This window comes from Gallinula chloropus (assembly GCF_964237585.1).
Source record: "Gallinula chloropus genome assembly, chromosome: 21".
Classification (NCBI taxonomy): domain Eukaryota; kingdom Metazoa; phylum Chordata; class Aves; order Gruiformes; family Rallidae; genus Gallinula; species Gallinula chloropus.
The window spans coordinates 8698861-8724506 of NC_140106.1; the positions used below are offsets into that span (position 1 = coordinate 8698861).

At 50.1% G+C, this 25646-nt stretch overlaps 2 protein-coding genes across 4 annotated transcripts; both read right to left on the bottom strand.

Annotated features, from left to right (window-relative positions):
• Positions 1 to 437: 437 nt before the first annotated feature.
• On the bottom strand, positions 438 to 12470 carry LOC311199801 (non-selective voltage-gated ion channel VDAC3-like; the record flags this gene model as incomplete). Of its 3 annotated transcripts, none has more annotated exons than XM_084273934.1 (9): positions 438 to 928; positions 1119 to 1176; positions 2188 to 2338; positions 3185 to 3412; positions 4471 to 4523; positions 6452 to 6604; positions 10010 to 10059; positions 11083 to 11154; positions 12422 to 12470. In XM_084273934.1, 9 exons carry the CDS (start codon positions 12468 to 12470, stop codon positions 837 to 839), a joined length of 906 nt encoding a protein of 301 aa, XP_084130060.1. In that variant the 3' UTR covers positions 438 to 836. The 3 variants fall into 3 exon arrangements, with proteins under 3 accessions (XP_084130060.1, XP_084130061.1, XP_084130062.1); XM_084273935.1 differs by lacking the exon at positions 12422 to 12470 and adding an exon at positions 12002 to 12023 and having other exon boundaries at positions 439 to 928; XM_084273936.1 differs by lacking the exons at positions 10010 to 10059; positions 11083 to 11154; positions 12422 to 12470 and adding an exon at positions 9488 to 9596 and having other exon boundaries at positions 440 to 928.
• Positions 12471 to 13243: 773 nt separating this feature from the next.
• On the bottom strand, positions 13244 to 25468 carry POLB (DNA polymerase beta). The gene is made up of 15 exons (XM_084273784.1): positions 25377 to 25468; positions 25250 to 25307; positions 25072 to 25138; positions 23902 to 23976; positions 23692 to 23750; positions 23158 to 23207; positions 22673 to 22724; positions 21284 to 21338; positions 21123 to 21195; positions 19897 to 19967; positions 19099 to 19185; positions 18134 to 18198; positions 17462 to 17601; positions 16714 to 16820; positions 13244 to 15190 (listed from the first exon to the last, which is right to left on the bottom strand). Exons 1-14 carry the CDS (start codon positions 25435 to 25437, stop codon positions 16726 to 16728), a joined length of 1008 nt encoding a protein of 335 aa, XP_084129910.1. The 5' UTR covers positions 25438 to 25468; the 3' UTR covers positions 13244 to 15190; positions 16714 to 16725.
• Positions 25469 to 25646: the final 178 nt, after the last annotated feature.

Here is a 25646-nt window from a genome sequence, read left to right on the forward strand (position 1 = left end):
CATTTCCTGTTTTCCATTTCCGCCAACTTACCACCATTTCACCGCCATTTCCATTTTTTCTATTTTCCCGCCATTTTTCTGTTTTCCATTTTTTCCATTTTTCCTTGTTCCTTTTTTCTCCCTTTTTTCGCTTTTTCTCTTTTCCTTTTTTCCTTTCTTTTTCCTTTTTTCTCCCCTTTTTCCTTTTTTCCCCCCTGTTTTCTCCCCTTCTTCCTCCCTTTTTTCCTTTTTCCTCTTTCCTTTTTTCCCCCTTTCCCCTCCTCTTTGGCTGTGCAGGTGTCTGAACATGAGAGGAGTAAGGGGGTGAGCTTGGACACCCTGGGGTACAGGGGCAGCTTAATGAAGCATTAGCCGCTTACCTATTAAAGTCCCATGAAAAAGCAGCACAGCAGGGAGCGCAGAGCTTCGCTGAAGCTTACAGAGAGCCAAGACACCCCCACGTTACCTTCCACCTGTGAGTAATTTATTTCAGCCTTATGTAGCCCCAAATTTCCATTACAGCGACCACCTCTTGTCAAAGGCTGTGAAGTACAGGACATGCAGGAGCCAATACAGTAATGGGGAGAAGAGGGAATTTCTGGGTTAGGAACAGATTTCAACCAGAGGAAACCAAAGTGAAATGTGGCACGAACATCACAACTTCCATGCATGTCTTCAAGTATCTCCCCTGCCAGGTGCTGGCGCTCTCTGGCCCTCACTGTCAGGTTCAAATGCTTCTTTGGAAGAGTAAAGTTCACACTTGTTGAAATTTCAGAGTATGATTAAGGCCAAAACACATTGGGTACCTTTCTCCTTCATCTCCCAGAGCACCACGTGCTGCTTTACTCACAGGTGCCTTAAGCTTCCAGCTCAAATCCCAGCCCAACTTTGTGACCTCCAGCGCTGAAGTTCTTGCCATCGACCAAGCCTGAGAGGGTGAGCTTCACACCTGGGGAGGCAGCAAGGACACTGCTTACCCTGAGAGCCCTGCACGCCGCTCTCCCCCCACTCCTTGAGCCTCGCTGGCTCTTAGGAAAGCACACATCCTTTACTTCCATGAGCTAAGAGTTCTAGGTAAGATACCCAGAACCTTTAGTTCTAGAGGTGGCAGGAACGTGGCTCCCTTTGCTGCTCCTTACCTTGTCGGAGGGCGTGTGAGTACCCGATGCCGATGAGGCTGGCGTTGTTCACCTTGGCCTGTGGGGAAACCAAATCATGTTACTTACACACCCTGTGTCAGTGTGCAGGGAGAATTATCCCAGCACCTTGAAAAGGTGGCTCAGGCTTTGACTCCTCCTCCTACTTGCAGGCTAACCTCTAGCACAGGCATATTTCTGTCTTCTCAAGAGGTCCCAGATTAAGCTGCTAACAGGCTTAAGAAATATTTCCCCTCTCTGCCTCCAATTGTGACCCATTATGCCTACAGAAAATACCTCCCTGTTCTTCCCTGCCTCCAGCCATGTCTCTGTGCCCTTCAGAGGACTCATTGCTCTGGTCCCTTGGTAGCCAGTGCAGTGTCTGGTCACAGATCCCTGTCACAAATGCTGTAGCTGCACTTTGTTTTTAAAAACAACCAGTATGTGCCTAAACAGCCCTCCTTTCCCATCACCACATTCTACAACAGTACTGGGGGGTTGGACCTGACTATCTCTCAAGGTCCCTTCCAACCACTACGATTCTGTGATTCCCATCTTTGTCTTGAAATGTAACCAGGGGCTGCTACTTTGTGCACACAGTTACTTTTACTCACCAGCACTTCCCTGCAGATGCATTTTTGTCTCCTGAACTTCTCTCTCGATATTTAGACTTTATTTTGGCCCTAACAGCTCCACATGGGTCTGCAAGCAGCAGTAGCGCTGATCTCAGAACCTCAGCAGCCTCTCAGGGGTTAACTGAGCATTAGGAGAAGGCTGTAAGCTGGGCCAACCTTCCATCATTTTACTCAAGTCCAGTTTACACTATGCATTAGATCAGAATTAGGGAATTAAAAGGATGCCACCCCCTCTCACTGCCTTTGGGAAGCACGTCCTGCACAGGCACCACCTTAGTGACACAACAGTGTCTCCATTTACACCTGAACCCCACCAGAACCCCCAGTTTGCTGTTTCCCATCCTTTCTCAGTGGCTGCTTAAAGCAACTCTTCCATACCACAAGTTTTTGGCACCTAGGGGAGCCTGAAATGCTCCCTCCAGTACCCAAGTTCTTACCACAATGGAGGTCTTCTCATCCAGCTGGTACTTGGCCGCGATGCCGAAGCGCGTGTTGTTGCTGCCGGCTGTCCAGGCCAGGTTGACCGATGTCTCCACCTTATCATTCACCTTCTGATAAATGGACCCTCCAAACTCAGTGCCATCGTTCCTGTTTGTAACAGATACAAGCATGTCAGGTCTTGGTTAGTACCCAGTAACTCCTAAGGTTAATCCCCCCTCATTATTTGAGCGTTAATTAATCAAGAGCTCCATTAATTCCCTAGGCCAGTGCTCATCTCCTTGCTGGCTGGAGCTGGAGTGAGTCCTGCTCAGGTTTTTTACCCAAAACCTAAGTTTTCCTTGCAGAATAGAACAAGACTTACTAAGGGCTAAGGTGGGTGGGTGGTTTGTTTTGTCAGAGCCTCAAAGCAGGTCATGTCCCTGTTTAAGACAGCCAGGCTGTGGTAACGTGTGAAGGGGCAAATCCAGGAGGAGACTGAAGTTATGGGAAGGAGGGGACTGAGAACAACATTACTGTGCTGTGGCTGTTCAGTACACCATCCCCAAAGCCTCTCACAGCAGCTGAAGGCCAAGACTAGAGCTACGCTGCATGACAGCTGCTGACAGCTGGAAACACCCAGGCACAATGAACAGCCAGCTGTCTCTTCCAGTTCTCTCCTCCACCTCAGAGTTTCCTGTCTGCTGGGGAAGGTACTGCTTTAACTTCTAGAACTGAGCAGGTTTTCACTCCAAACTCATGTTATCAAGTGCCTTTATGCCACTGTCTCATACACACAAACCCCCAAATTACCCTGAACCAAGGTCTCAAAAGACAGCCAGGAAAAGCTGCCCCTGCTTTAGTTGTATCAAAGATGAAAACACCAAAAATAAATTATTTTAAAACAAACCAGCATCCCCTTCCACCCACCCACCTTCCCTCTAACCACAGTAACACTCACTGTACATCTAGTCTGACTCCTCTGATCAGGCTTTTCCAGGCTCTGGAAACACTTACACGTTAGTGTGTAGCTGGAAGTCTCCTGCTTTATATCCCAAAGCAAAGTTGTTCTGTGAAAGCCTGGACTTGGCTGTGTCAAAAGCCATCTGGTAGCCAGCCAGCCAGCCTTCGTAGCCCAGCACCGCCCAGCCGTAGATGGTTGGCCCAGCCAGGTCAATGTCTATGTTGCAGCCTAGATTGACATACTCCCTTTTGTAGGAGGTCTTCAACTTCCCACTCTTCTTCCTGCAGAGAGAAATACACTGGTTTATCCCTGGCAGGGTACATGTTAGATGTAGTTCTAGTCACATATCTACGTCCCTTACAGCCAGTTAATTAAGGGACTGTAATGCCTACTCAAGCCAGCTGGAGAGGGCATGGGATGTAGTTACACGGTGCCACATTTTCCTCCACCATCTCCAACTCCTTCAAAAGACAAAAGTGTTTCTGCTTAAAGCTTCAAAACCCATGAGGTTTGGTTTGGTTTTCTCTACAAGTGACTGCAACGTGTTAGGGCATCAGCAGCTGCTTTGAGGAGCACTCATGACATCCCCCACCAAGAGCTGGCCTTGCTGGGCTCCAGTCACACTCTGTCTGCTCGGTTCTCTCCACTGTTCCTCCACATACAGCACTTGGTTTCCTTCCTCCTTCGCTGCTGGACACCAGTCTCTCCTCCAGACATCACCCACCTAGCCAGCCTTTTTCTGTCCTTCTGGAGAAGCATCTTCCTCTCTCTCCAACACATCTTTGTGCTCATTTTGCCATTGATTACAACTCAGTGCAACTGAGACACAGCATTGTCACCTCCTTAATCCTCTCCCCAACCTCCTTTCTCTTCCACTGAAGACACAGAACACGGTGCTTCTGTCACTCCCAGTTCCTGACCTGGTTTGTATTTCCTTACACCCAAGCAGCATTTCAAACTGGTTTTCCTCAGACCCTTTCCTCAACAAGAAAGAAATACCAGCAATTATTTACAGAGCTGTCTCAAGCTCTGTGTGTGACCCAGCCATAAACACTCCTCCTCTGCTTTCCTACCTATCAAAACCCAATTCATGATAATTAAGACACACAAATAAGTGCTGTCCCACTGCCTGTTGATAATACCTAATGGGGTTCTACCTCCTTGCTCAGCTGCACAGAGCTACCCACCCAAAAGCACCAGGGAAACAAGTAGTTGTGTTCTGTGTTCTTAAGGTGCTGAGGTGACAGCAGGACTGTGAGAGAGACAGTACAAGCTAAGTGGTAAGGAAGTTCCAGGGAATTCTCCCACTCCTTAGGTAAGGGCATCAGAAAACACTTACCCTGTGTTTGGTACAAATGTAGTGTCAAGAGCCACTTTCAATCCTTCAGCCAGCTGCAAAGAGAGAGAGAGAGAAAGTTGTGTGCTCAGAACTGCTGAAACATGGTTCAATATATTCCACTACCACAGCTCTACTTCCTGCCTGAAGAGAGGACAAAACACAGGCATAACAGAGCCCTGGGGGGTGTGGAGTCTCCTTCTCTGGAGAGCTTCCAGCCCCGTCTGCACACTGACCTGTGTGCCCTGTCCTAGGGAGCTGCTTTGGCAGGGGCTTGGACCCCATGGGCTCTGGGGGTCCCTTCCAACCCCTGTGATTCTGTGACATCTCCCACATACTTTAGCAATGCAATCTGAAGGTGCTGTATGAAGAGGGATGAAAATTGGGCCTTTCTCTCCCCACACCACCTCCCTGTGGAGCCTGTGCTCTGGAGACACGGTCACACCAAGGTTTCAAATCCAACACTGATGAGAGAACTGAGAAATGATGTTAAAGAACAAACCCTTCTCAATTCAAGTGTGCTTATAACACTTCCAGTTCCAACAGTCCACTCAGTAGCTCAAGAATCAACCAGCACCTGCAGGTTATTCTTTGTAACACACAATACTCCTCTGCAGGCCAGGCCCTTTGCCTGCCTCAGCCTCCCCACCCCTGTTGGGAGCTAAGCAGTGTTTTAACAGCACAGGGTGAAGTGCAAAACCTGCCTAGAGAAATCAGCAGCTGTACATGGCAGAGGCCACACAGAACCCCTACTCCCCTTGGTGCCATCTCCTTATGCTTCAGGCATCAAGGACAAACCATGAAGCTGTTGCTACCCAACATAATGTGGTGTTATCAGAGTGCTGTACCCTGGCAGCCCTCAGTGCAAGCAGTGCCAAGCTGCAAACCTTTCACTTTAACCTTACAAAACCTATTTAATCCCAAACTCGAGTCCTCACACGTCAAAGCATTTAACACTACAAGACCCCTCCTGCTGTTTGCCCTGTGGAACTGCAGCAGGGACAGTTCTACAGGGCTGGAAGGTGGTTTTAAACAAGAACTCTCTATTTAGAGTGAAAAGCAATGCCCAGAGCTGCAGGAACTCTGCACCTTGGGGGTCACCACGTAGCAGCACCTTGCTATGGGGATGCCCACAGCCCCCACCCCCAAAATCCCCAATGCTGTGTCTCATAGAATCATAGAATGGCATGGGTTGGAAGTGACCCCAAGGATCACACAGCTCCAACCCCCTGCCACAGGCAGGGACACCAACCTCCAGGCCTGGAGCTACACAAGGCTGCCCAGGGCCCCATCCAACCTGGCCTTGAACACCCCCAGGGGTGGGGCACCCACCCCCTCTCTGGGCAGCCTGTTCCAGCCCCTCACCACCCTTCCTTTCTTTAGTTTTAATCCATTCTTCCTTGTCCTGCCATTATCTACCCTCTTAACAAGCCAATTCCCCTCCTGTTCCTCTGCTCCCTTCAGGCACTGGAAGGCTGCAATGAGGTCCCCCCACAGCCTTCTCTTCTCCAGGCTGACCCAGCCCAGCTCCCTCAGCCTCTCTCCATAGGGGAGCTGCTCCAGCCCTCTGAGCATCTCCGTGGCTCCTCTGACCCCTCTCCAACAGCCCCACATCTTCCTTGTGTTGGGCCCCAGCTCTGGACACAGGACTCCAGCTGGGGAGGGCAGAGCGGAGAGGGACAATCCCCTCCCTGTCCCTGCTGCCTCCCCTCTGCTGATGGAGCCCAGAATCCCATCACCCTTCCCAGCTGCCAGAGCCACTGCTGGCTCATGTGAGGTTTCTCACCCACCAGAATCCCCAGGCCCTTCTCAGCAGGGCTGCTCTCCAGGAGTCTCACTCTGTGCCTTCTGCAAACACACACACAGTCATTCCTTTGTCATAGTCCAGACAGTTTTGTGCAGCTTTCCACTCTGTAATACCTTCTACTCAATACTCTCACACACCAGCTGCAGAAGCATTTGCAGGGCATCTGCCTCCTCTTACCTGATCCTCCACAGAAACCTCTGTGCCCAGCGTGTTGTCTGTGTTCCACTTCTGGGTGAACGTGAGCCCATAGTCTTTGATCTTGTACTTGGTCTCCAGGCTGCCTGAAGCCTTCCCCGTGTCCGTGTTGGAAGAGCCAGTTGCAGAGAATTCCTGCCAGGAGCACAGTAGGAGTTTCAGCATTCTGATAATAAATTACATTAAAGTTTTTCCACTCTCTACCCTTAGGCCTTCTGACAGAACCCCCAAACCATCCTCCTCTTCCCTACCCTCACCAAAAAGAACTATTTTGGCACCACAAAACACCCCTCCTCCTTCCAGCATCTCTGTTTTGCCTGTTCCCTTTAGCCCTGGAACTCGCTCAGGTTGGAAGGACAAAGCACCAAGATCTGACAGCTTCACATCCTTTTCATCTGCATCGTTATCTGAATCCCCCCAGTTTTGTTCCTAAGTTACCCACCGACCACCCCATCACCAAAAAAGCCTCATCCCTCCATCCTTCTCCCTGCTCCAAGGTGCCAGTTGTTATTTCAGCATCCCACAGCACGCTCTGTACCTCCACAGGGATCTACACCCACCCACATTCAAACAGACACTCCTCTGGGACACAAAGCTGCTCACATCCTTGGATTTTTCCTCACAATCTCCTCTAATTTCCTCTGTCACCTCCTGAGTACCACCCCAGTTGTGTGGGAAACAGCACTTTCATTATAGTCATCTGGAAATCCACTCTCCCCTAAGAAAAGCCATCCCACAGCCAGCTTACACTGCAAGATGAATAGCACTGGGGGGGGGACAAAGGGGGAAGACTGATTTTTCTCTCATTTCTCCAGACATCCTGCATGGTTCCATGTTTCTTCCTTTCCATACTTTCTTTGCTTTTCTTTTTCCACCTTTCAGCAGTGACAATGTCTTCTGGAGAATGGCCATTGATCTCTTCACACCGACTACCACACCTTAACCTTGTGCCCCTTCCCCTTTATCCTGTTATCACATGGACTCTTCATATAGCACCATAGAGTGCTGGGGGGTTGGAGGGACCTCTGGAGATCCCCTAGTCCCACCCCCCCAGAGCAGGGTCCCCTCCAGCAGGCTGCACAGGGCAGCACCCAGGATGTCTCCAGAGATAGGAGACCAACCCCTCTGGGCAGCCTGGCCCAGGGCTCTGCCACCCTCCCAGCACAGAAGTTCCTCCTCAGGGTTAGGGTGGAGCTTCCTCTGCTCCAGTTTGTGCCCACAGCCCCTTATCCTGTCCCTGGGCACCCTGAACACAGACTGACCCATCCTCCTGAGCCCACCCCTCAAGGGTTTCTATGATGTACCATGTTGATGACTTGATACCTTCTCCCTCAACCCAACTCCTCTCTCTTGGCATCTCTCCATCAGGCTGGTCCTTCAACAACAAGTGTAACTGAACAAACAGCTTGGAATTTTGCATGGCCCATATTTTATAACATGCTGTCCTGTGGTGTTTGGCCAGTCCCCACACACACCAGAGCTTCCTTTTATTTAGGGGATGAAGTCTCAGTAAATGTCCCTCCTTCTGGAATAACTCAGAAGTAGCCTACTCAGTGATGATGACCAGGGTGTAAAGCAATGAGTAGGCATATTTTTGCCATAGTAAGCTCAAGGTTGTACAAGGTTTTAAGAAGCACCTGAGAACTGATCTAATTTTAACTGTCCTCATCTCAGATATTTTCCTTGAAGAAAGATCATCTGTCACTACTTTCCAACTTAGGCCTTTTCTGAACTCCAGCTACTGAAAGCTACAGCACTAAGAGACTGTAGTATCTACTGCCAGCACGTACAAGCGTTGGAACCTTGACTTTCCAGGTCCATCTCATCCCAGGACAGGATTCTGTGAACATCACACAGGATGCTGTGTACATCACTTCCCAATTCTGAACCCTGCAGAGCGTACAAAGGCTGCCTCTGGTTCCTGTACACAGCTCCAAACATGCTCAGGCTAAGGCACCAGTGCAGTTTATAACATCCTCCCAGCTAACAAACACACACAACCTGAGTCAGGATGAATTAAACTCTCCTTTCAGGTGTAACTGCTCCACACTGCTCTCACATCACCTCCACAAGCCCAGTGTGAAGACATGGCCAACCCACATCAGTAACTTGCTTCTGACCTTAGAGCAGGCAACTGATTTCAAAGGCTTGGTTTGTTCCTCAGACCAAGCAGAGGAAAAGCCTGTACAATGCTTTTCTCACAGCCAAAGGTAAAAGAAACCCCAAAACCCTGTCATATGGTCAGAAGCCAAAGGGTTTTGTCAGGTGCCAGAACCAGATCTGCTCCTGGCACCAGGAAGTGCACAGTCAGCATATGCTGCCATCAGTCTATAGCTGTCTAGAGACATCTCATCAAACCATCCCAGGTAGAAGCTTCCCTTGACTGTCTGTGGCTGCAACTCAAACACATTCTGCCTCAACATCACACGGTGGCAGTCAAGCTCAGCCCCTCACTGACCCCCTAGGCTGTGGTGGGTGGTATCTTTGGGAATGCCATGCCCCACCCTGGCCTTGCAGCCTGTGAAACAGATAGAACCAAGCGACACTCCCCTTGCTGTTTTCCAAGTCCACAGGAAAAACACCCAAAACATTTCTATACCCTAATAACCAGAGGTGCTGTTACTGCCCAGGTTTGAGTTACATCTCCTGCTTTGGTCTAACCTCCTTCCCATCCCCCAAACCCCATTTTGCTGCAGCAGAGTGCTCATTAGAAACACTAATGAGCACAAAACCTGAAGCAACAGACCACTGTATCGATACCCTATCGATCCTGTTCCCCCTCCTGCTATCTTTACAGCGTTCTCACTGTGGACTGTTGGACAAAGATCACAAACAGCTTCACACACGTGGATCACCCAGCAGATTATGAGCCACACAGACAAGAGTCAGACATCATGACAGGGATGATAACACGACTAAAACCAAGGGAGCTGTTCATGAAGCACAGCATGCACCACAGAACACCTCCCCAGACACAGCAGCGAAGCACCAGCATGCTGTGACAGCCACTGCTCTTACCAGCTGGGTTAACATCCAACATGAGGGTTGCATGGAAAAGGAAAAACCCTTTTTAGAACTTGGTCCAGTTACTCATGTCCTGTCACACTCAGAAGATGGCATAATTAAACATTAGGATATTATCTGAGAGCCAAAGCATCCAGCTGGGAACACCGTGTGTATCATGGGATGTCAGGAACCAGTCACAGTACCCAGCTCCTTGTGCTCACAGGATGTCACCCCATTAAAAGCTCTGCTGAGACACAACACCCTGACACAGAAGGGGAAGAAACTCTTTATGTTTGGGGTGCAGCAATGGGAACGGGGAGGAAAAGCCACACATCCACATGAACCCATGTGGGGATTCTTGGTGTGCTGCTGGAAAAGGTCTGTGTCAGTGCCACAGGTCACTACAGCTCAGTGAGCTACAGGTTTTCAAGTGACAACTGGAAGAGTGAAGCAACACCTGCTAGCAAGTTACTCCCCCCAACCACTTCAGGAGCCTGTCCTCCTCCTGTGATGTTGAAAGCCCCCAGTACTTACCACCCCACTGGAAGACTTGGTCTTCAACTCTAATTTGACCATCCCAAATCCTGCCAAGAGAGGAGCACACCCACGTTTCACCACAACACACCAGCAAGGCTTATTCCCAGCACACCCACAGAACAGCAGGGGGAGCTGACCTGAAACAGCCTATTTTCATATTTCAGCAGTTATTGGTCTTACTGGGAAATGACTGAAGGGCTTTTGATAATGCAAACTAGGCAGCCTCATCATTTATAGTCCTGACAGCCATCCATCATCAAGTTATCTCCTCCTCCTGCAGCTCAAGGCCAGGACTTATCAGTACAATCACTATTTCTTCTGCTCCACTCATTTTACTTTCCCATTTCTGATTTCAGGGCAGGAATTTTTATTTTTCCCCCTTCTCCAAGCAAAACATTTCTGTAGAAAAGCTTGGAACATCTCACACTAAAGCAGGGAACCTGAGTTGAGTTCTAGCAAAGCCTGAACTCCAGGGTGGCAGAGACCAGACCAGAGTGCTTTTTGATTTTATATTCCATATAGATTTGGGATATAAATGCAGTTTAACTTACATGCTAAAAAAACCCAGATAAAAAACATCTGTGCTTTTAGCACTTTTCCTGGAAAAGGGAGTGATATCAGGATTTTTCTATTTAAATTCCTTGTGACTGAATGCAAATATTGGGGAATTATTTCTGCCACAGGCTGGACAACAGGCTATTCTGATGAACATAAAGCTCATTCTACCTCATTCATATGGTCTCCCATGGCAAATTACTCCAGTCTGACTGTTGTGATGCCTCTAAATACAAAATCCAGAAGGCAGCACCTCACAGCATTCCTCACAGGCTAGAGCCCATCTTTAGGCCAAACACCCAACCTTCCCCTCTAACCCTTTGCCTACTGCAGCATCTTCATGATACATTTCCAAGTTCAAATCCAGAAAGGGCTTCACGCTCTGGCCCTCTGCTGCTGAGTCCTGAGCACAAGGAATTTAAGGGTGTCTTGGGGGTACTTGTGTTTTTACTGTGGGTTTCAGCAGGCCTAAGGAAAAGGGTGGGAGGTTGTCAAACCAGAGTCACGTTACTCACCATATCCCTTGTTGAACACATCCCGGGCAGACTTTCCCAAGTCGCTGTATGATGGTGGGACAGCCATTGGATCTGAAAGGTGAGGTTCTGTAAGAATCTGAGGCAGAACAGCCTAAAATCCAAAGCATTTCTAAGCACCCATGACTGGCAACCTCTGTGTACGTCACTGAGACACAACTGCAAGGCCTCGGAAGAGTTTTCATGAAAATCATCCTTGTATCAGCCCTGCTTTGTCAGGAACAGCCAAATCCCAATTCAGAGAAGTTAGGAAAGCCAGTTTGCTCTCTGGAATCACCAAACCCCAGGAAAGGTGTTATGTTCAGCTACACAGGCAGGTCTTAGGGGACAACAAGAGCTTCCAGGAGCCCTGCTGCTGTTCCTGTCACCAGCAAACAGCTTGTGTGACAGGACCCCTTCTGAAAGGGACCCCAAGCAGCAAAGGCACTGGGCTCAGCACTGAACAATCCCAAAGGAGAAGACATCTGACTTCTTCTGAACTAGGCATAGAAGGCAGCAAAAGCTATGGCTTTGTAGAATCATAGACAGGTTTGGGTGGGGAAGAACCCCAGACCCCCCCAGTGCCCCCCTGCCATAGGCAGGGACACCCACCCAGCCCAGGGTGCCCCAAGCCCCACCCAACCCAGCCTTGAACCCTGCCAGGGATCCCGGGGCAGCCCCAGCTCCTCTGGGGACCCTGTACCAGGGCCTCCCCCCTCCCCGGGAAGGATTTCTGCCTCCCAGCCCCTCTCCATCCCCCTCCTGCAGCTGAAGGCCGCTCCCCTGGGCCTGACCCCCCTGCCCTCTGCACCAGCCCCTCTCCAGCTCTCCCGGAGGCCCTCGAGGGGCTGGAAAGGGGCTCGGAGCTCTCCCCACACGCATCCTTCCCTTCTCCGGGCTGAACAAACCGAGAGACCCCGACCTCTCCTCACGCGACTTCCCCTGCAAGACCCTTCCCCAGGCAGAACGTCCTTGGAGATCCCACCGCCTTCCTGCGGAGGAGAGGCGGTGCCGGCTGAAGGGCACGGCCGCGCCCGCTGAGGCGGCGCCCGGCGGGAGGAAGGGAGGGAGGAAGGGCGGGGGCCGGTGAGGGATGGGGAGCGGTGAGAGGGGCGCGCCCGGTGAGGGGGATCCCGGTGAGGCGGCGCCCGGCGCAGCGCGGCCTCCTCGGCTGCCCCTGACGCGCGTTGCGCAATGGGTAACGGAGCGCGGCCCGAGGCCCCGCCACCGCCTCCCCCTCTGCAGCCCGTCCCAACCCCGAGGGCAGCGCCGAGCCCCACCCGGTCTGCGCCGCGGGCCCCGGCGGGACGAGCCGCCCTTCCCACCCCGGACCCGCCGGTACCTGCCGGTCGCGCCGCCTCCGGGTACTGACCGCGCCCCCCAGCCCGCATGCGCGCCGCAGCCACCGCGCATGCGCCTTGGCACGCCCGGAGCTGCTCCGCCTCTTCCCTCAGGGCTGGCGCCGGGAGCGGGGCGGGGTCTTCATCCGCGGGCTGGAGACGCCGGTCCCAGGGGTTGGTCGGGCCCTGTGCTTCTCACCCCTGCCGCTGCCTTACAACCAGCCTGGCTGCCCTTCTCTGGACACCCTCCAGGGCCTCCAGGTCTTTCCTGGAGCGAGGGGCCCAGAGCTGAACCCAGCACTCGAGCTGCAGCCTCCCCAGTGCCGAGTGCGGGGGCACAATCCCTGCCCTGGCCCTGCGGCCACGCTGGGGCTGACACAAGCCCAGATGCCGTTGGGCTTCCCGGCCCCCCGGGCACGCTGCCGGCTCAGGGGCAGTCCCAGGCACCCAACACCCCCAGGTCCTTCTCCCCAGCCTGTAGCACTGCTCGGGGTCGTTATGTCCCAGGCACAGGCCTCTGCCCTTGTTGCACCTCACCCCATTGGTCTCAGCCCATGGATCCAGCCTGGCCAGACCCCTCTGAAGATCCTCCCTACCTTCAGGCAGATCCACAGGTCCTCCCAGCTTAGTGTCATCCCCAAACTGACTGAGGGGATGTTCAATCCCTTCATCCAGGTCACACTGATAAAGACATCGAACTGGACTGAGTCGTGGCTGCTGGAAGCCCAGGGGATCCAAGAGCTGTTCCTGGTCCTGGCTGGCAGGTTGGGCCTGTGTTTATTCCCTCTGGTTACTGAAGAAAACACTGAATACATCAGGTGTTTATATATATATATATTTATATTGACTATGAGGCATCCAAAGACTTCACATAATACCAAGTTAACTTTAGTCACCTTCTAGTCACCTTACACACCACTGCATGCCTTTAGAGCTGGGGAACACTCCCAGAAAATAATCCTACTAGGAAAAACAAAGCAATGAGGAAGAATTATCAGTCTATAATCTCCATTACTAAGATAGATCAGCACTAATTCTATAAGAACAAGCGAAAAAGGAGACCAGCTGTAGGCTTAAGTCAGGTAAGAATAAAAACCAGCACTACATCTCTCTTCATTTCATGATTCAGGTCTGGTTAAGCAGTGTGACAATACAGATGCAAACTCCCCTCTGCCCTCATAAAGGCAGATAGAGGACCTAGTTGTTAATAAAATCAAGAAAAGTGTTGTATAATTAACAAGAGTCAATTTGTCTGTTTAAAACAGCCTTGCCAAGCTTGCAATTCTATAAAACCTTTGCCTTGTACTCCTACCAGGCATTCAGGCAGAGCAGCAGCAATACATCCCACGCTGATGCTCTGTCCCAAACACACTTAACCTCTTACATCTAAAATGGCCATTACCTTCCAGAGTGATTGAAGAGGAGCTGCAAAACCAGGGCTGACAGGCTTGAGGATAAAAGGGGCAGACTGACTCTACAGGAGCAGTGGGAAAGCACCAGTTAATCTGACCAATCTTCTGGGTAAGCTGAACAAAATAGAGACTGCTGCAACTGAGAGTGTTATAATTTGCCTGGGAACAAAGAATGTGGGGCATGTGCAACAGGAGAATGGTCACCCTGGCACAGGGCCATACTGTGGTTTTACAAGTAAAAGACACCCAAAGAGCTGAGTGTGAGCGTCAGTGCTACACCAGGAGGCTTACTACAGAGGGAAGGAGATACAGAGAGCAGTGGGGAATGGTATTCCTTAGGAATTCTATCAGGGTCTGGGCAGCACTGAGCTCCTGCCAACTGGGAGCTGGTCATCTGCACTGCTCATTACACCCAGAGCTAAGCACATAAAATAAAGAACCACAAGCACTCACACACCTGAGGGCCCCAACTGGTAGAAAAACTATTGCTGAGAACTTCCAAGGAGCTCTGCAGAACGTGCAACTCCACTCTGACTGAAGACAGAAGGAACAGAGACAGTCATATAAGAACAATCTCTCCACAGGCACACACGCTCGTGGTTTTAAAAGCCACAACAGCAGTTCCTGCAGGCAGTTTCTGCTGGGCAAACTCTAGAGGGAAGACATTAGCAGATCCATTATTTAGTTTTAAAAAAAAAGCACCCCACTTTTAAAAGAGCTGAGTCAGCAGCAGTGCTAGTGCAGAGGAGGCAGGAAATAATCCCATTATGTATGCCAGGAATTTCCATAGGGTTACAAAATCTCTGTACCTAACCAGACCTGTAAGAGATGCTTAGCTGCTGAACTATGACTAGTTCCTGGGTAGGGGCAACACCTGCAAAGGGGATACAAATTCATTCTGAACTGGCAAAGGAGGGCTCTTGCCTGAAAGAAAGCACACCTGAGCACACAGGAGTGTAGCATTCAGTGTTCCTTACATGGGAAGACATGGAAACCTTAGGATTTGCTCTCTTAAATCACTTCAGTAGGACACCTGGGGCTGACCAAAAGGAGAAAGGCTGAATGCAGCTGGGGATGAAGGTCACTGATCCCCAGCCAGGGGACTCTGAAGATCCATGTGTCACAGAGAGAGAACCTAGGAGGAATCTACAGGCAGAGAGACAGAGGGGCAGGTCACATGCTACTTATAACAGGGCAAGAGGGAGAAAGCTGCACTTCAGGCTGTGCTTCTGGGCTTTACTGCACACAGAGTTTCCAGTTAGTTCTCAATGTCATTACTCAACATCCAGACATTCTTCAGCACCATGACCAACTGCTTCAGTTTGTCTTGTGGAACGTTGAGCAGCACAACGATCCCACCTGCCAGAAGACAGAGAGGCATTAGTCACACAAAGCACTACTGAGGGATGTGCTTTTTCATCTGGAGTTATTTGGGGCCCATGCCACAAACCCAGAGGTCTTCTGCTCCACAAGCAAACAGCCAGTAAGGAAACATCAGTCTGCAACACGTGAGCACCTGAACACCTCGTGTATGTCAACCCCCAACCCTGAATGAAAAGCAATGGTGTGTCCCAGGCTGACCCAGCACTCCAGAGATTCTGCTCCCTTCTCCCCAGGCAAGTGAGTGAGGAGGAGACTAGTTTCTTTAAAAGTTCAAAAGAATATTTCCAAGTCTAGATGCCTCAAACCTTTCCACCTGTAATGGTTTAACAACGCTGTGAAGAAAGCAACTGGCCCAGAAGACTTCAGGTTCTGCATTACTGGAGGTTTTTGACAAAGACATGTGTCATAGTCTTGTGTGGCTGGGTCCTGGTGCAGGGGGTGCTTCTGCAAGAAGCAGCCAAAAGCTCTCTGCAGGCCTGAGTGAGCACACACCAGGCAGCTGAAGGCTGGAGTCACTGCTGACCAAGGCTGAGCCCATCAGCAACGGTCACAGCACCTCTGGGAACCACAGTGAGGAGAAGAAACAAGCAAGTGGCTGCTTCCTGCCCCCAGAGAAGGGAGTGAGAAGGTGTGAGGAGCTGTGCAGGCACCAAGGGCAGGGAAGAAGGGAACTGACCCACATTAAAAAAAGCACCAGTGATAATGACTTTGGGTTATATAATTAAGGGCTAAATTGCAGCTTCAGCACTGGTATTTAAGAAATTTCTTCCCTTCCTGTTTCTCACTAGTCTTAGGTGTTCCAATAATACATTTTTTAAGCAAAAAATATGTATTTGAGCAGTTAGCTATGCAACTGGACATATGGGCAGGCTTTTTTTTGGCCTGATTTCTATGTTCAGCCTGTCTTGACATGTTTACTGGCTAAGGGGGAGTCACAATACATTGTTTCATAAGAGCAATACTAAGAGCTTTTTAATAAGTCTTTTTAATTAAAAAAAAGGGGGGGTTTAGTACTTTCATCTATTCAGTGGTGGTACCTAAAGGTGGAACCTTTAGGTGCTTTTTTCCACCCAACTCCCTTCAAATCCACATTTGAAGAGACACAAATGTACAGAGTCTGTAGAAATGTTGTCTGAAGAAATCCCTGAGATGAAACGTTTTGCCTTCACTGCTCCTCAGGGGTTAAGCAGAAACCAGCAACTTACCATCTGAGCAGGTGTTACTGAACTCCAAAGCAAAAGCCAACATGACCTCTCTAAGGGGTCTGCCACACCACCTCCCCCACAGGTCTTTCTAGAATTGCAGCCCACTCAGTTAAACACAGGGAGGGTTTTAATCAGCTTTAAGGGGGAGGAGGCAGGGGGAGAGAGATCAAAATGAGACCTTAAGGATTTAACCTTCACATTTTGTGCTAGTGCCACAGACTTAGAACGTCACAGGCTTTGCAGTAACCTCCAAAGGAGGAACATGCTATGGAAACACTTCTCCAGCTTACAAACCTGGGCAAGTGACTATTCACTGCGGTCCTTCGGCTCACGGTACTTCCACTGGATGTAGTCAAAGATGTCTTTCTCACTTTCTACTGGCAGGGCCTCCCCAGCAACCCCTGCAAGCAAATTACAGATGCTGTTTGCAAGGTGGAAGCTCTGTCTAGTCCTGAAATGCCAAGTGCATTCCAAGATTAAGGCAAAACTGCTGCAGAAGTAAACTGCTAGAAGTAAAACAGGCTTAAAAACACAACCACTCCCACTGCAGACCTTTTCATACAGTGGTCAGGTGCTGGTTCTCACTAATGTCAAAGGAAATAAGGTAATGAATTAATCTTGGGGCCATGTGGTTATGCAGCTCAAGGTAATGAATTAATTTTGGGGCCATGTGGTTATACAGCTCAATATAGATATATGTATCAGCCCTCCTCTGAAATGAAACAACTGAAGGATATACCTTGTTAAAAGATGGGGAAACCACATTATTTCACTGTGCATGTCAGTGAAAAATCAATCTTAAGGTCATGAAGGCTCTTAAAGAACACTCAGTGGTCCCCAAAGAGGGGCCACAGCACTGCCTCTGCATAAGCAAGCTGTGTCTTCCCAATGTAGGGGTGTCCAACACCCCAAGGGACACCATGAAAAACGTTGTGAGCTACAATATTTATCATTAAATGTTTCCTGTACAGCTAGAAAGCAATAAGGAGATGACACAAAGCAAGTAGCTAGGAAGAACACACTGCACCAAGGCCAGACTGACCAGTGACACCCAAGGGACGGATGGTGTACTCGTTGATCGTGAAGCCCATCTCCAGGGCGTGGGCTCTCATGTTCTTATTGAATATATCACTGCCTGTGAAATACAGCACCCCACAGTAATACTGATCCTTGGGGATGAGCCTAGGGATAAAGTGAAAGATTTACAACAAATGCATCAATAAAAAAAACATTACAAGCCAGTGGAATTCAGCTGTTTGGGCACTTCTCATTTACACACACACACTCTGCTACTCCAGACATTGGATTGTTCCCACAAGCCAGATGTGAGAACAAAGGGAACCACGTATCAAAGAAAGGTTCAGAACATCTACCCTGCCCCTGAAGAGACTGGTGTTCAGGCACTGAAGGCTCAGGATGAGAATTAATGCTAGAGCTGTATGATAAACCAGGCCACAATTCTGAAACTGTCTGCAAAGTGATGGTTTGAAGTACAGCATTCTTGTTCATAAGCTGTTACTCGCAGGTGTAAAGCAGCTCCTATACTGCAAAGGAATTAATCCTCATAAATGCCACATTCTGACTGTGGAATTATAGATCTGAACGCAGAACTTGATGCAAATGCTCAATGTGGATAGCTGAAGTAAGATTTTGGGGAAGGGGGAGGTTGGGGGGGGGGGGGGGGGGGGGGGTTGTGTGGTGCTGGTGCACATACCGGATATCGATTCTCCTATAGGGATAGGCTGTTCCATCTTCTTTATCTGGCAGCTGACAGACACCCTGGGAGGAAGGAAGGAAAGCAAGAAAATGGAATTAAGCAGATGTGAGGGCAGTCTTCACCTCCCCACCCCTAACCAACCTCTAACAAATCCTCAGCTGTTCCAGAGAGCAAAGTTAAATTCCTGCTGAATGGATGAAGTATTTTACTACAGCAGCTGGGTGTCATGGTATCCTGAATCCCTATTTTACACTAAGAGGACTACAGTTCAATATTCATGTAACTGCTTCTTAATTTCTTCTAACAGCAGGAAAGATTAATGGGATTTCTCTTTTCCCATTCCTCCACCCTAATTAGTACCTGGCTCTCCAGTATGCACCAACATCAGCAGGTGAAGGGAAAGGCAGACAAAGCTCAAGTGAATAGAAATTAATAAAAGAAGAGTAGTTTTTTCTTGAGAAATGCTCTGCACATTTCATCTCAAACTGCTTGATCTTCATGCCAGTCACATCCCAGCCTTCTCCCTCCACCCAGTCTAATCACCTTAAATGACACTGCAGCAGTGGGGAGGGCAATGAACCACGAGGAGCTATGAGAAACATTGACATACACAAGGGCTTCACCAACTGCAACTTCACTGAATCACAGAGCACTTTGGGTTGGAAGGGACCTCAGAGATCATCCAGTCCTTTTCCTCTGGGCTGCTTTCCAATTGCTTTCCAAATTAGCATGACACTGATTGCAGAATGATCTCTCCCTGTCCTTATCTCACTCCTGAGCCTCTCAATATCTATTTCCCCTCCTGTCCAGCTGAAAAGGGGAGTGACAGAGCAGCTTTGACGGGCATCTGGCATCCAGCCAGGGACAAACCACCACACAGGGACCTGTAAAGAAAACCTGACAACACCCAATCCACATGTCTAAGGTTAAAAAAAGGAGTAATTTATCCAAAAAAGGCTTACCATGAATTTGGTGTCACCTTTTGAGAGCATATCTGTGATAAAGTGGACTTTTTCCAGTTGTTCTACAACTTGCCGTAGAAGTTTTGGCTGGGAACAGCAGAGAAGGAGCCATTATTTCACAAGTAACACCACCACCTTGCCTATTTACCAGGCAATGACCCACATACATGCAGGAAATGTCTAGAATTAGATGTATTACTGGACATGAACCATGACCCAGAGGAGGGGCCATGATAATACTGAGAAAAAGTGAATAAAGTGACAGTTGTGCAACACAAAAGGAACTTCCACTGAACTCCCTGTGTTGATTAGAACTTCTCAACATAAAACATGGTGATCCAAGAGAAGTTTCCTGTTACAGGGACGAGAATCATAGAACAACAGGATCTCATGAGCTTGAAGGGACCTGTAAGGCCCATCCAGTCCAACTCCTGGCTCCACACAGCCCAACCCAGTCAGAGCTGCACTGACCACATCGTCCAGACGTCTCTTGCCCTCAGCCCAGCTCAGGGCTGTGACCCCTTCCCTGGGGAGCCTGTGCAATAGCTCCTCCCAGTTTGGTGTCATCTGCACCCTAGTCCTGTGTCCAGGTCATTTATGAAAACATTAAAAAGAACTGGGCCAGAAAAGGAGCCCTGGGGAACCCCACCAGTGACAGGCCACCAGCCAGATGGAACCCCATTCACTATCACCAAGAAGCTGCAATACAAGCCTGAGACTGCTTATCTGCCAAATCTAACCACACCCTCCTGAAGGAATATGCAGCACCGACCCAGAGTAGCAGCACAACACACCTACCTGTTTGGATGATTCAGATGTGAAACTCTGATGGGTCAGGAGGACATCCATATCACCACTCGACTCTGCTCCTGGATGAGAAGCAAGGAAAAATTCTTCCATGTATGACCAAATATATCAGCATGGGGGATACATCTCACCTTGTCCTATAAACATGGCTTTTTGGTAGCAAAGAGTCAGTTGCTACTCAAGATAATTGTGAGGAAAAAATACCTCAGATGATACAATCACAGAATCTCTAGGTTGGAAAAGACCTTTGAGATCATCAAATCCAACCATACCCTGTCCTCTACTAACCCATATCCCTGAGCACCTCTTCTTCCCCTCACTCTGCTTGGGGTACAGCAGCTGGAGAGCTGCCTGGAGAAGGTGTTGGTGGGCAGCTGGCAGGACATGAGCTGGCAGTGTGTGCCTGGGTGGCCAAGAAGCCCAACAGCATCTCAGCTTGAGTCAGGAATGGTGTGAGCAGCAGGGCCAGGGCAGGGATTGTTCTGTTGTACTCGGCTCTGGTGAGGCTGCACCTCGAGTGCTGTGTCCAGTTTTGGGCCCCTCAACACAGGGAGAAGGTGCTGGAGTGTGTCCAGAGGAGGGTGATGAAGCAGGTGAAGGGTCTGGAGCACAAGTCCTGTGAGGAGCAGCTGAGGGAGCTGGGGGTGTTCAGCCTGGAGAAATGGAGCTGAGGGGAGACCTCATTGCTCTCTACAGCTGCCCTCAGGATGGTTGCAGAGATGTCAGGGTCAGTCTCTTCTCTCAGGTGACAAGTGATAGGACAAGAGGAAATGGTTTCAAACTGCACCAGGGGAGATTTAGGTTTGATATTGGGATTAATTTCTTTACCAAAAGGGTCGTCAGGCCTTGGAACAGGCTGCCCAGGTGGGCAGTGGAGTCACCATCCCTGGAGGGATTTCCAAGGCGTGTGGATGTTGTGGTTGAGGACATGATCTAGAGGTGGGCTGGGCAGGGTCTGGCTGTGGTTGGACTCTGTGATCTTAAAGGTCTCTTCCAGCCCAGGTGACTCCATGATTCTATACTATACTACTCTTTACAGGGGCAGGGTGAAGCAGCAAGGATTTCTGTGGGTGTTTTGTCACTGAACCAACCAGTCAAGCCAGTACAACAGCGAAAGCAATGCTGCAGCCCAGATTTTCTCTCTAGAACAAGGTAGGTACTAAGGAGTCTTGCTCACCCAGCCCAAAATAAACCTAACAAGATCAAAACCTACCAACCTCGTCTAAAACTGCCGCAGACCGTAGCGATGTAGTCTGGGTCCAGCTTCTCTACCTCTCTCAGCACAATTTCCTGGGTAAAAAGGGAAGATGTGTGTTTGGAGGGGTCAGTCATTCATCAGCCACCCAGCACCACACCTCCTCCATAAAGACCACCTCACCTGCATCTGCAGCATTTCTTCCCGTGGGATTCTCTTCTCAAAATCTTCAAAATACCTGTGTATGTAAAAAGAAAAGCCCCTGAAAGAGGTGGCACCTTAAAAATCACAGTCAGTTCAATGCCTCAGAGGAAAGACTACAACTGGTCTTACTGGCACGCTACAAAAAGGTCCCTGTTCTCCCCAAACATCTTCAAAACCATCTTGCCAAGTGATATTAAAGACACAGCTGCAAGTTTGACAATGTGTGGAACGTGGTTTCACTGGAGATCTTTACTACTGCATATGAAATGCAGCCATGAGGTAGGAGTAACCATATAACCAACTGGTTTGTATCTCCATAGAACCCATCCAGGGCTGGATTTGGTTGCTCTCGTGTTGGATTTTGTTCTTGCAGCTGGGAAGGGTGATGGGATCCTGAGCTCCATCAGCAGAGGGGTGGCAGCAGGGACAAGGAGGGGATTGTCCCTCTCTGCTCTGCCCTCCCCAGCTGGAGTCCTGTGTCCACAGCTGGGGCCCAACACAAGGAAGATGTGGGGCTGTTGGAGAGGGGTCAGAGGAGCCATGGAGATTATCAGAGGGCTGGAGCAGCTCCCCTATGGAGAGAGGCTGAGGGAGCTGGGCTGGGTCAGCCTGGAGAAGAGAAGGCTGTGGGGGGACCTCATTGCAGCCTCCCAGTCCCTGAAGGGAGCAGAGAAACAGGAGGGGAATCGTCTTGTTAAAGGGCAGACACTGGCAGGACAAGGGGGAATGGATGGAAGCCAAAGGTGGGAAGGTTTAGATGAGATATTAGGGGGAAGTTCTTTCCAGAGAGAGTGGTGAGGGGCTGGAACAGGCTGCCCAGAGAGGGGGTGGGTGCCCCATCCCTGGGGGTGTTCAAGGCCAGGTTGGATGGGGTCCTGGGCAACCTTGTGTAGCTCCAGGCCTGGAGGTTGGTGTCCCTGCCTGTGGCAGGGGGTTGGAGCTCTGTGACCCTTGGGGTCCCTTCCAACCAAGACCAGTCTGTGGTTCTCTGATTGGTTCACACATTCTGCATGGTACTGTCAAGTTCAGACACACAAAGGTTTTACCTTGCTCACAGCACATAACAAACAAGAAAAATAGTCCAGGTCCACTTTATGTAGATCCCCAGAAACCATCACTGCAGCCTCATTAAAGTGATTCCCCATGAGCTATTGGGGAAACGTCACCTGAAATTAACTTCCCTCTGGATGGAGACCAAATCTATTGGATTTCAACCCAAATGAAACAACAAGCTCTGAGTAACGCTGGAAATCACACAGAGCACACGAAGAGAACAGAACCTTACTTGGCCTGTGTAACCTTACGTTACACCCTGGTGTCTGAAGGGGGCATTAGGAAAACCAAGCACGTGCACCCAGGTGAGCTTACTTCAACCCGATGCGCTGGTGATGGGTCAGCCTGTGCTCATTTTTTCTCAGATCTAGAAGCATTAAGGAAGACAAAAGAAGTTACTTCATAAAAAAAAAATAAAAATCTTACAGTAAATTTCCACTAACGCAAAGATGATGCACACAAAGAACACGTAACAAGAAAAGAGCAACCTCAACCATGAAGGAAGAGATTTTACACTCCCTGCTCAGCAGCTGACAGGATGAGCAGCAAGTGCACAGAGTGCCTCCTGATAAAGACCTCAATAAAGCCAGAATCCTCCTTGTCCTCCACATAACCTGTGTGTACAGTATATCATCTATGTATTTAATGCCTTTAGCCTATGCACTGACTTCAGCATCTTACAGACTTTCTCCAAAGCCTAGGGTCTATCTGGTATCACAGGATCACTGGGGAACAGGCAGCTTGACAGAAGAAAAACCCCATTATCAGAGGGTGAACTGAGGACCCAAAGTCACACTTACCTTCTAAAGTCTTTATTCCTTCCTCAACAAACTTCCTAGCAGCCGCTGGACTGCAAAGAGACAAGGCAACCTGCCATCAGGTAACAGCAAGAATCTTACACTGCTGAAAACAACATCAGAATCCACTGTAACTGCCCAGGCTCTTCAAGGCCAAGACTTGATGCTTTTCAGAGCAGGGATGACTACGCCAGGCTTGCCCTGCACATTTTTTCAGCATCAATGTAACAACACACTGATGTAGAATTGTGAAAAATGAAGAAACATCTCACCAAACAGGCAGTGTTGCTTTAGACAACAATACTGACCACAAAACCAGGACAAACTCCACAACTGCAATGTCTGCAAATGACAATTCCACACCCTTTCTTCCTGGCCACTCCTATCACTGCAATTATGACAACTCACTGCAGGTGCTACACCATCAGCTCAAACTCATTCCCTTGATTGTTTGCAGTCACCCAAATTTTGTTCCTGAACTTCACCAAATGCAAAGGAGAAGGGAAGAAACCACAGAGCAAACAAACAGAACTTTACCCAATGCCGGTAACTCGCGTCAGGAGATTGATGGATGCACTCGTATCATCCTGTCGAATCTGCAGAGCCAAAGCAACACAAACCAAACCCTTCTTCACTCCATTTGCAATACACAAAGCCAACAGAAACTGCACAAAGCAAGCTGGCTACTTTGGGAGTTACAAAGAAAAACAACTCTGGAGAAGCAGAGCAGAAGGGAGAGAAACCCACCTTCTCTAACTTGCGCAGTTTTCCAGTGGATAAGAACTCATCTATCTTCTCAGCTATTTTAGCACCAACTCCATCCTAAATATTGGGGGGAGGGGAGACAAGTTAATTTCAAGATCGCTTAAAGCCATTATATCTGAAAAAAAGGAAAGCTTCACTGAATTTACAGACCAGAAATGAGTATGGGGCCACCAAAACCATGATAAAAGTATCTGACTGCAAGGGAGCATGAGAATTCCAGGGCACAACACAAGCAGCACAACCATTCAGAGGCCTAATTAAAAGTTCCCCAAGGTTTTGAACAAGGCTTTGCTCATTCCTCCTCAAGTTCCTCAAACTCAGCAAAGCAGTAGTAAGCTTCCCTCTTGCTCTGTGGCAACAGATCCCTTCTACAGGCAGGGACTCAGCTGGAGTTTATTGATAGACATTAGGAGATGATGTGCTAGAGAGCAGCCTTGAGGAAAAGGATTTGGGGGTGCTCGTGGATAAGAACCTGGACATGAGCCACCAGTGTACATCTCCAGCTCAGAAAGCCAACCAGATCTTGCACTGCATCACCAGAAGTGTGACCAGTAGGTCAAGAGAAGGGATTCTGCCCCTCTGCTCTGGGGAGACCTCACCCGGAGTGCTGGGTCCAGCTCTGGAGCCCTCAGCACAGGAAGGACATGGGCCTGTTGGAGCAGGTCCAGAGGAGGCCACAAAAATGGGGGCAAAGGGCTGGAGCACCTCTCCTGTGAAGCCAGGCTGAGAGAGTTGGGCTGCGGGGAGACCTCTGAGGCCCTTCCAGTCCCTGAAGGGACCTACCAGAAAGCTAGGAAGGGCTGTTTGTGAGGACATGGAGCGACAGGACAAGGGGCAATGGGTTTAAACTAGTGCAGGAGAGGTTTAGGTTTTCCAAACACCCAACCTCAACCTGCCCTTTTCAAGTTTAAAACCACCACCCCTCACCCCACCACTCCATGCCCTCAGGAACAGCTCTTCCCCACCTTCCCTATAGGAAAAGAGACTGGAAAGCCAGGAGCCTTCTCTTCTCCAGCCTCCACCAGCCCAACTCCCTCAGGCTAACGGTATGACGCCATTGTGTACCGCCCAGCCCTGTCAGCCCCGACCCGGCTACCGCACCCCCGGCGGCCCCAAGGCAACTCCCACCGCAACCCGGGCACGACCACCTACCAGCTTCTTAGCTTCGGCCCCGCTCCGTATCTTGCTGGGATACCGGGAGATCACCGAGGCCGCCTTCCTGCGGGACGGGACCGGTCAGAGCCCTGAGGCGCGGCCGGGCCGGCTCGCAGGGCGGCGGGGCCGGGCCCCGGGGGGATAAGGCCGGGGGCTGCCGGGAGGGGGGCGGTACCTGTACGCGTTGTACTTATGAATGGCCCGGTTCACGTTCCGCTCGTAATTAGCCAGCTCTGCGGGGAGAAAGACGGTGAGAGGAGCCGGCCCGCGACCGCCGCCCCGCCCGTCCCGCCTTCACGCACCTGTAAGGAAGTCGGTGATGCCCTCGTTGGGGCTCTCCTGCGGAGCCTTCCTCTTGCTCATGGTCGGCCGCGGTACCGGCACGGAGAGACGACGGAACGAACCTCCTCAGCCGGCCGCAGAACGCAAGCGTGAGGGCTGCTGACGCGGTGGTGACGGGGAGGGCGAGCAGGCGCTATGAGGCGCGGGGCGGGCTGGAAATGGCGGCGCCTAGCGTCAACCTCAGGCAACGCCTGAGGCGGGAGTGTGGGGGGGGGCGACTCTCCGCCTCC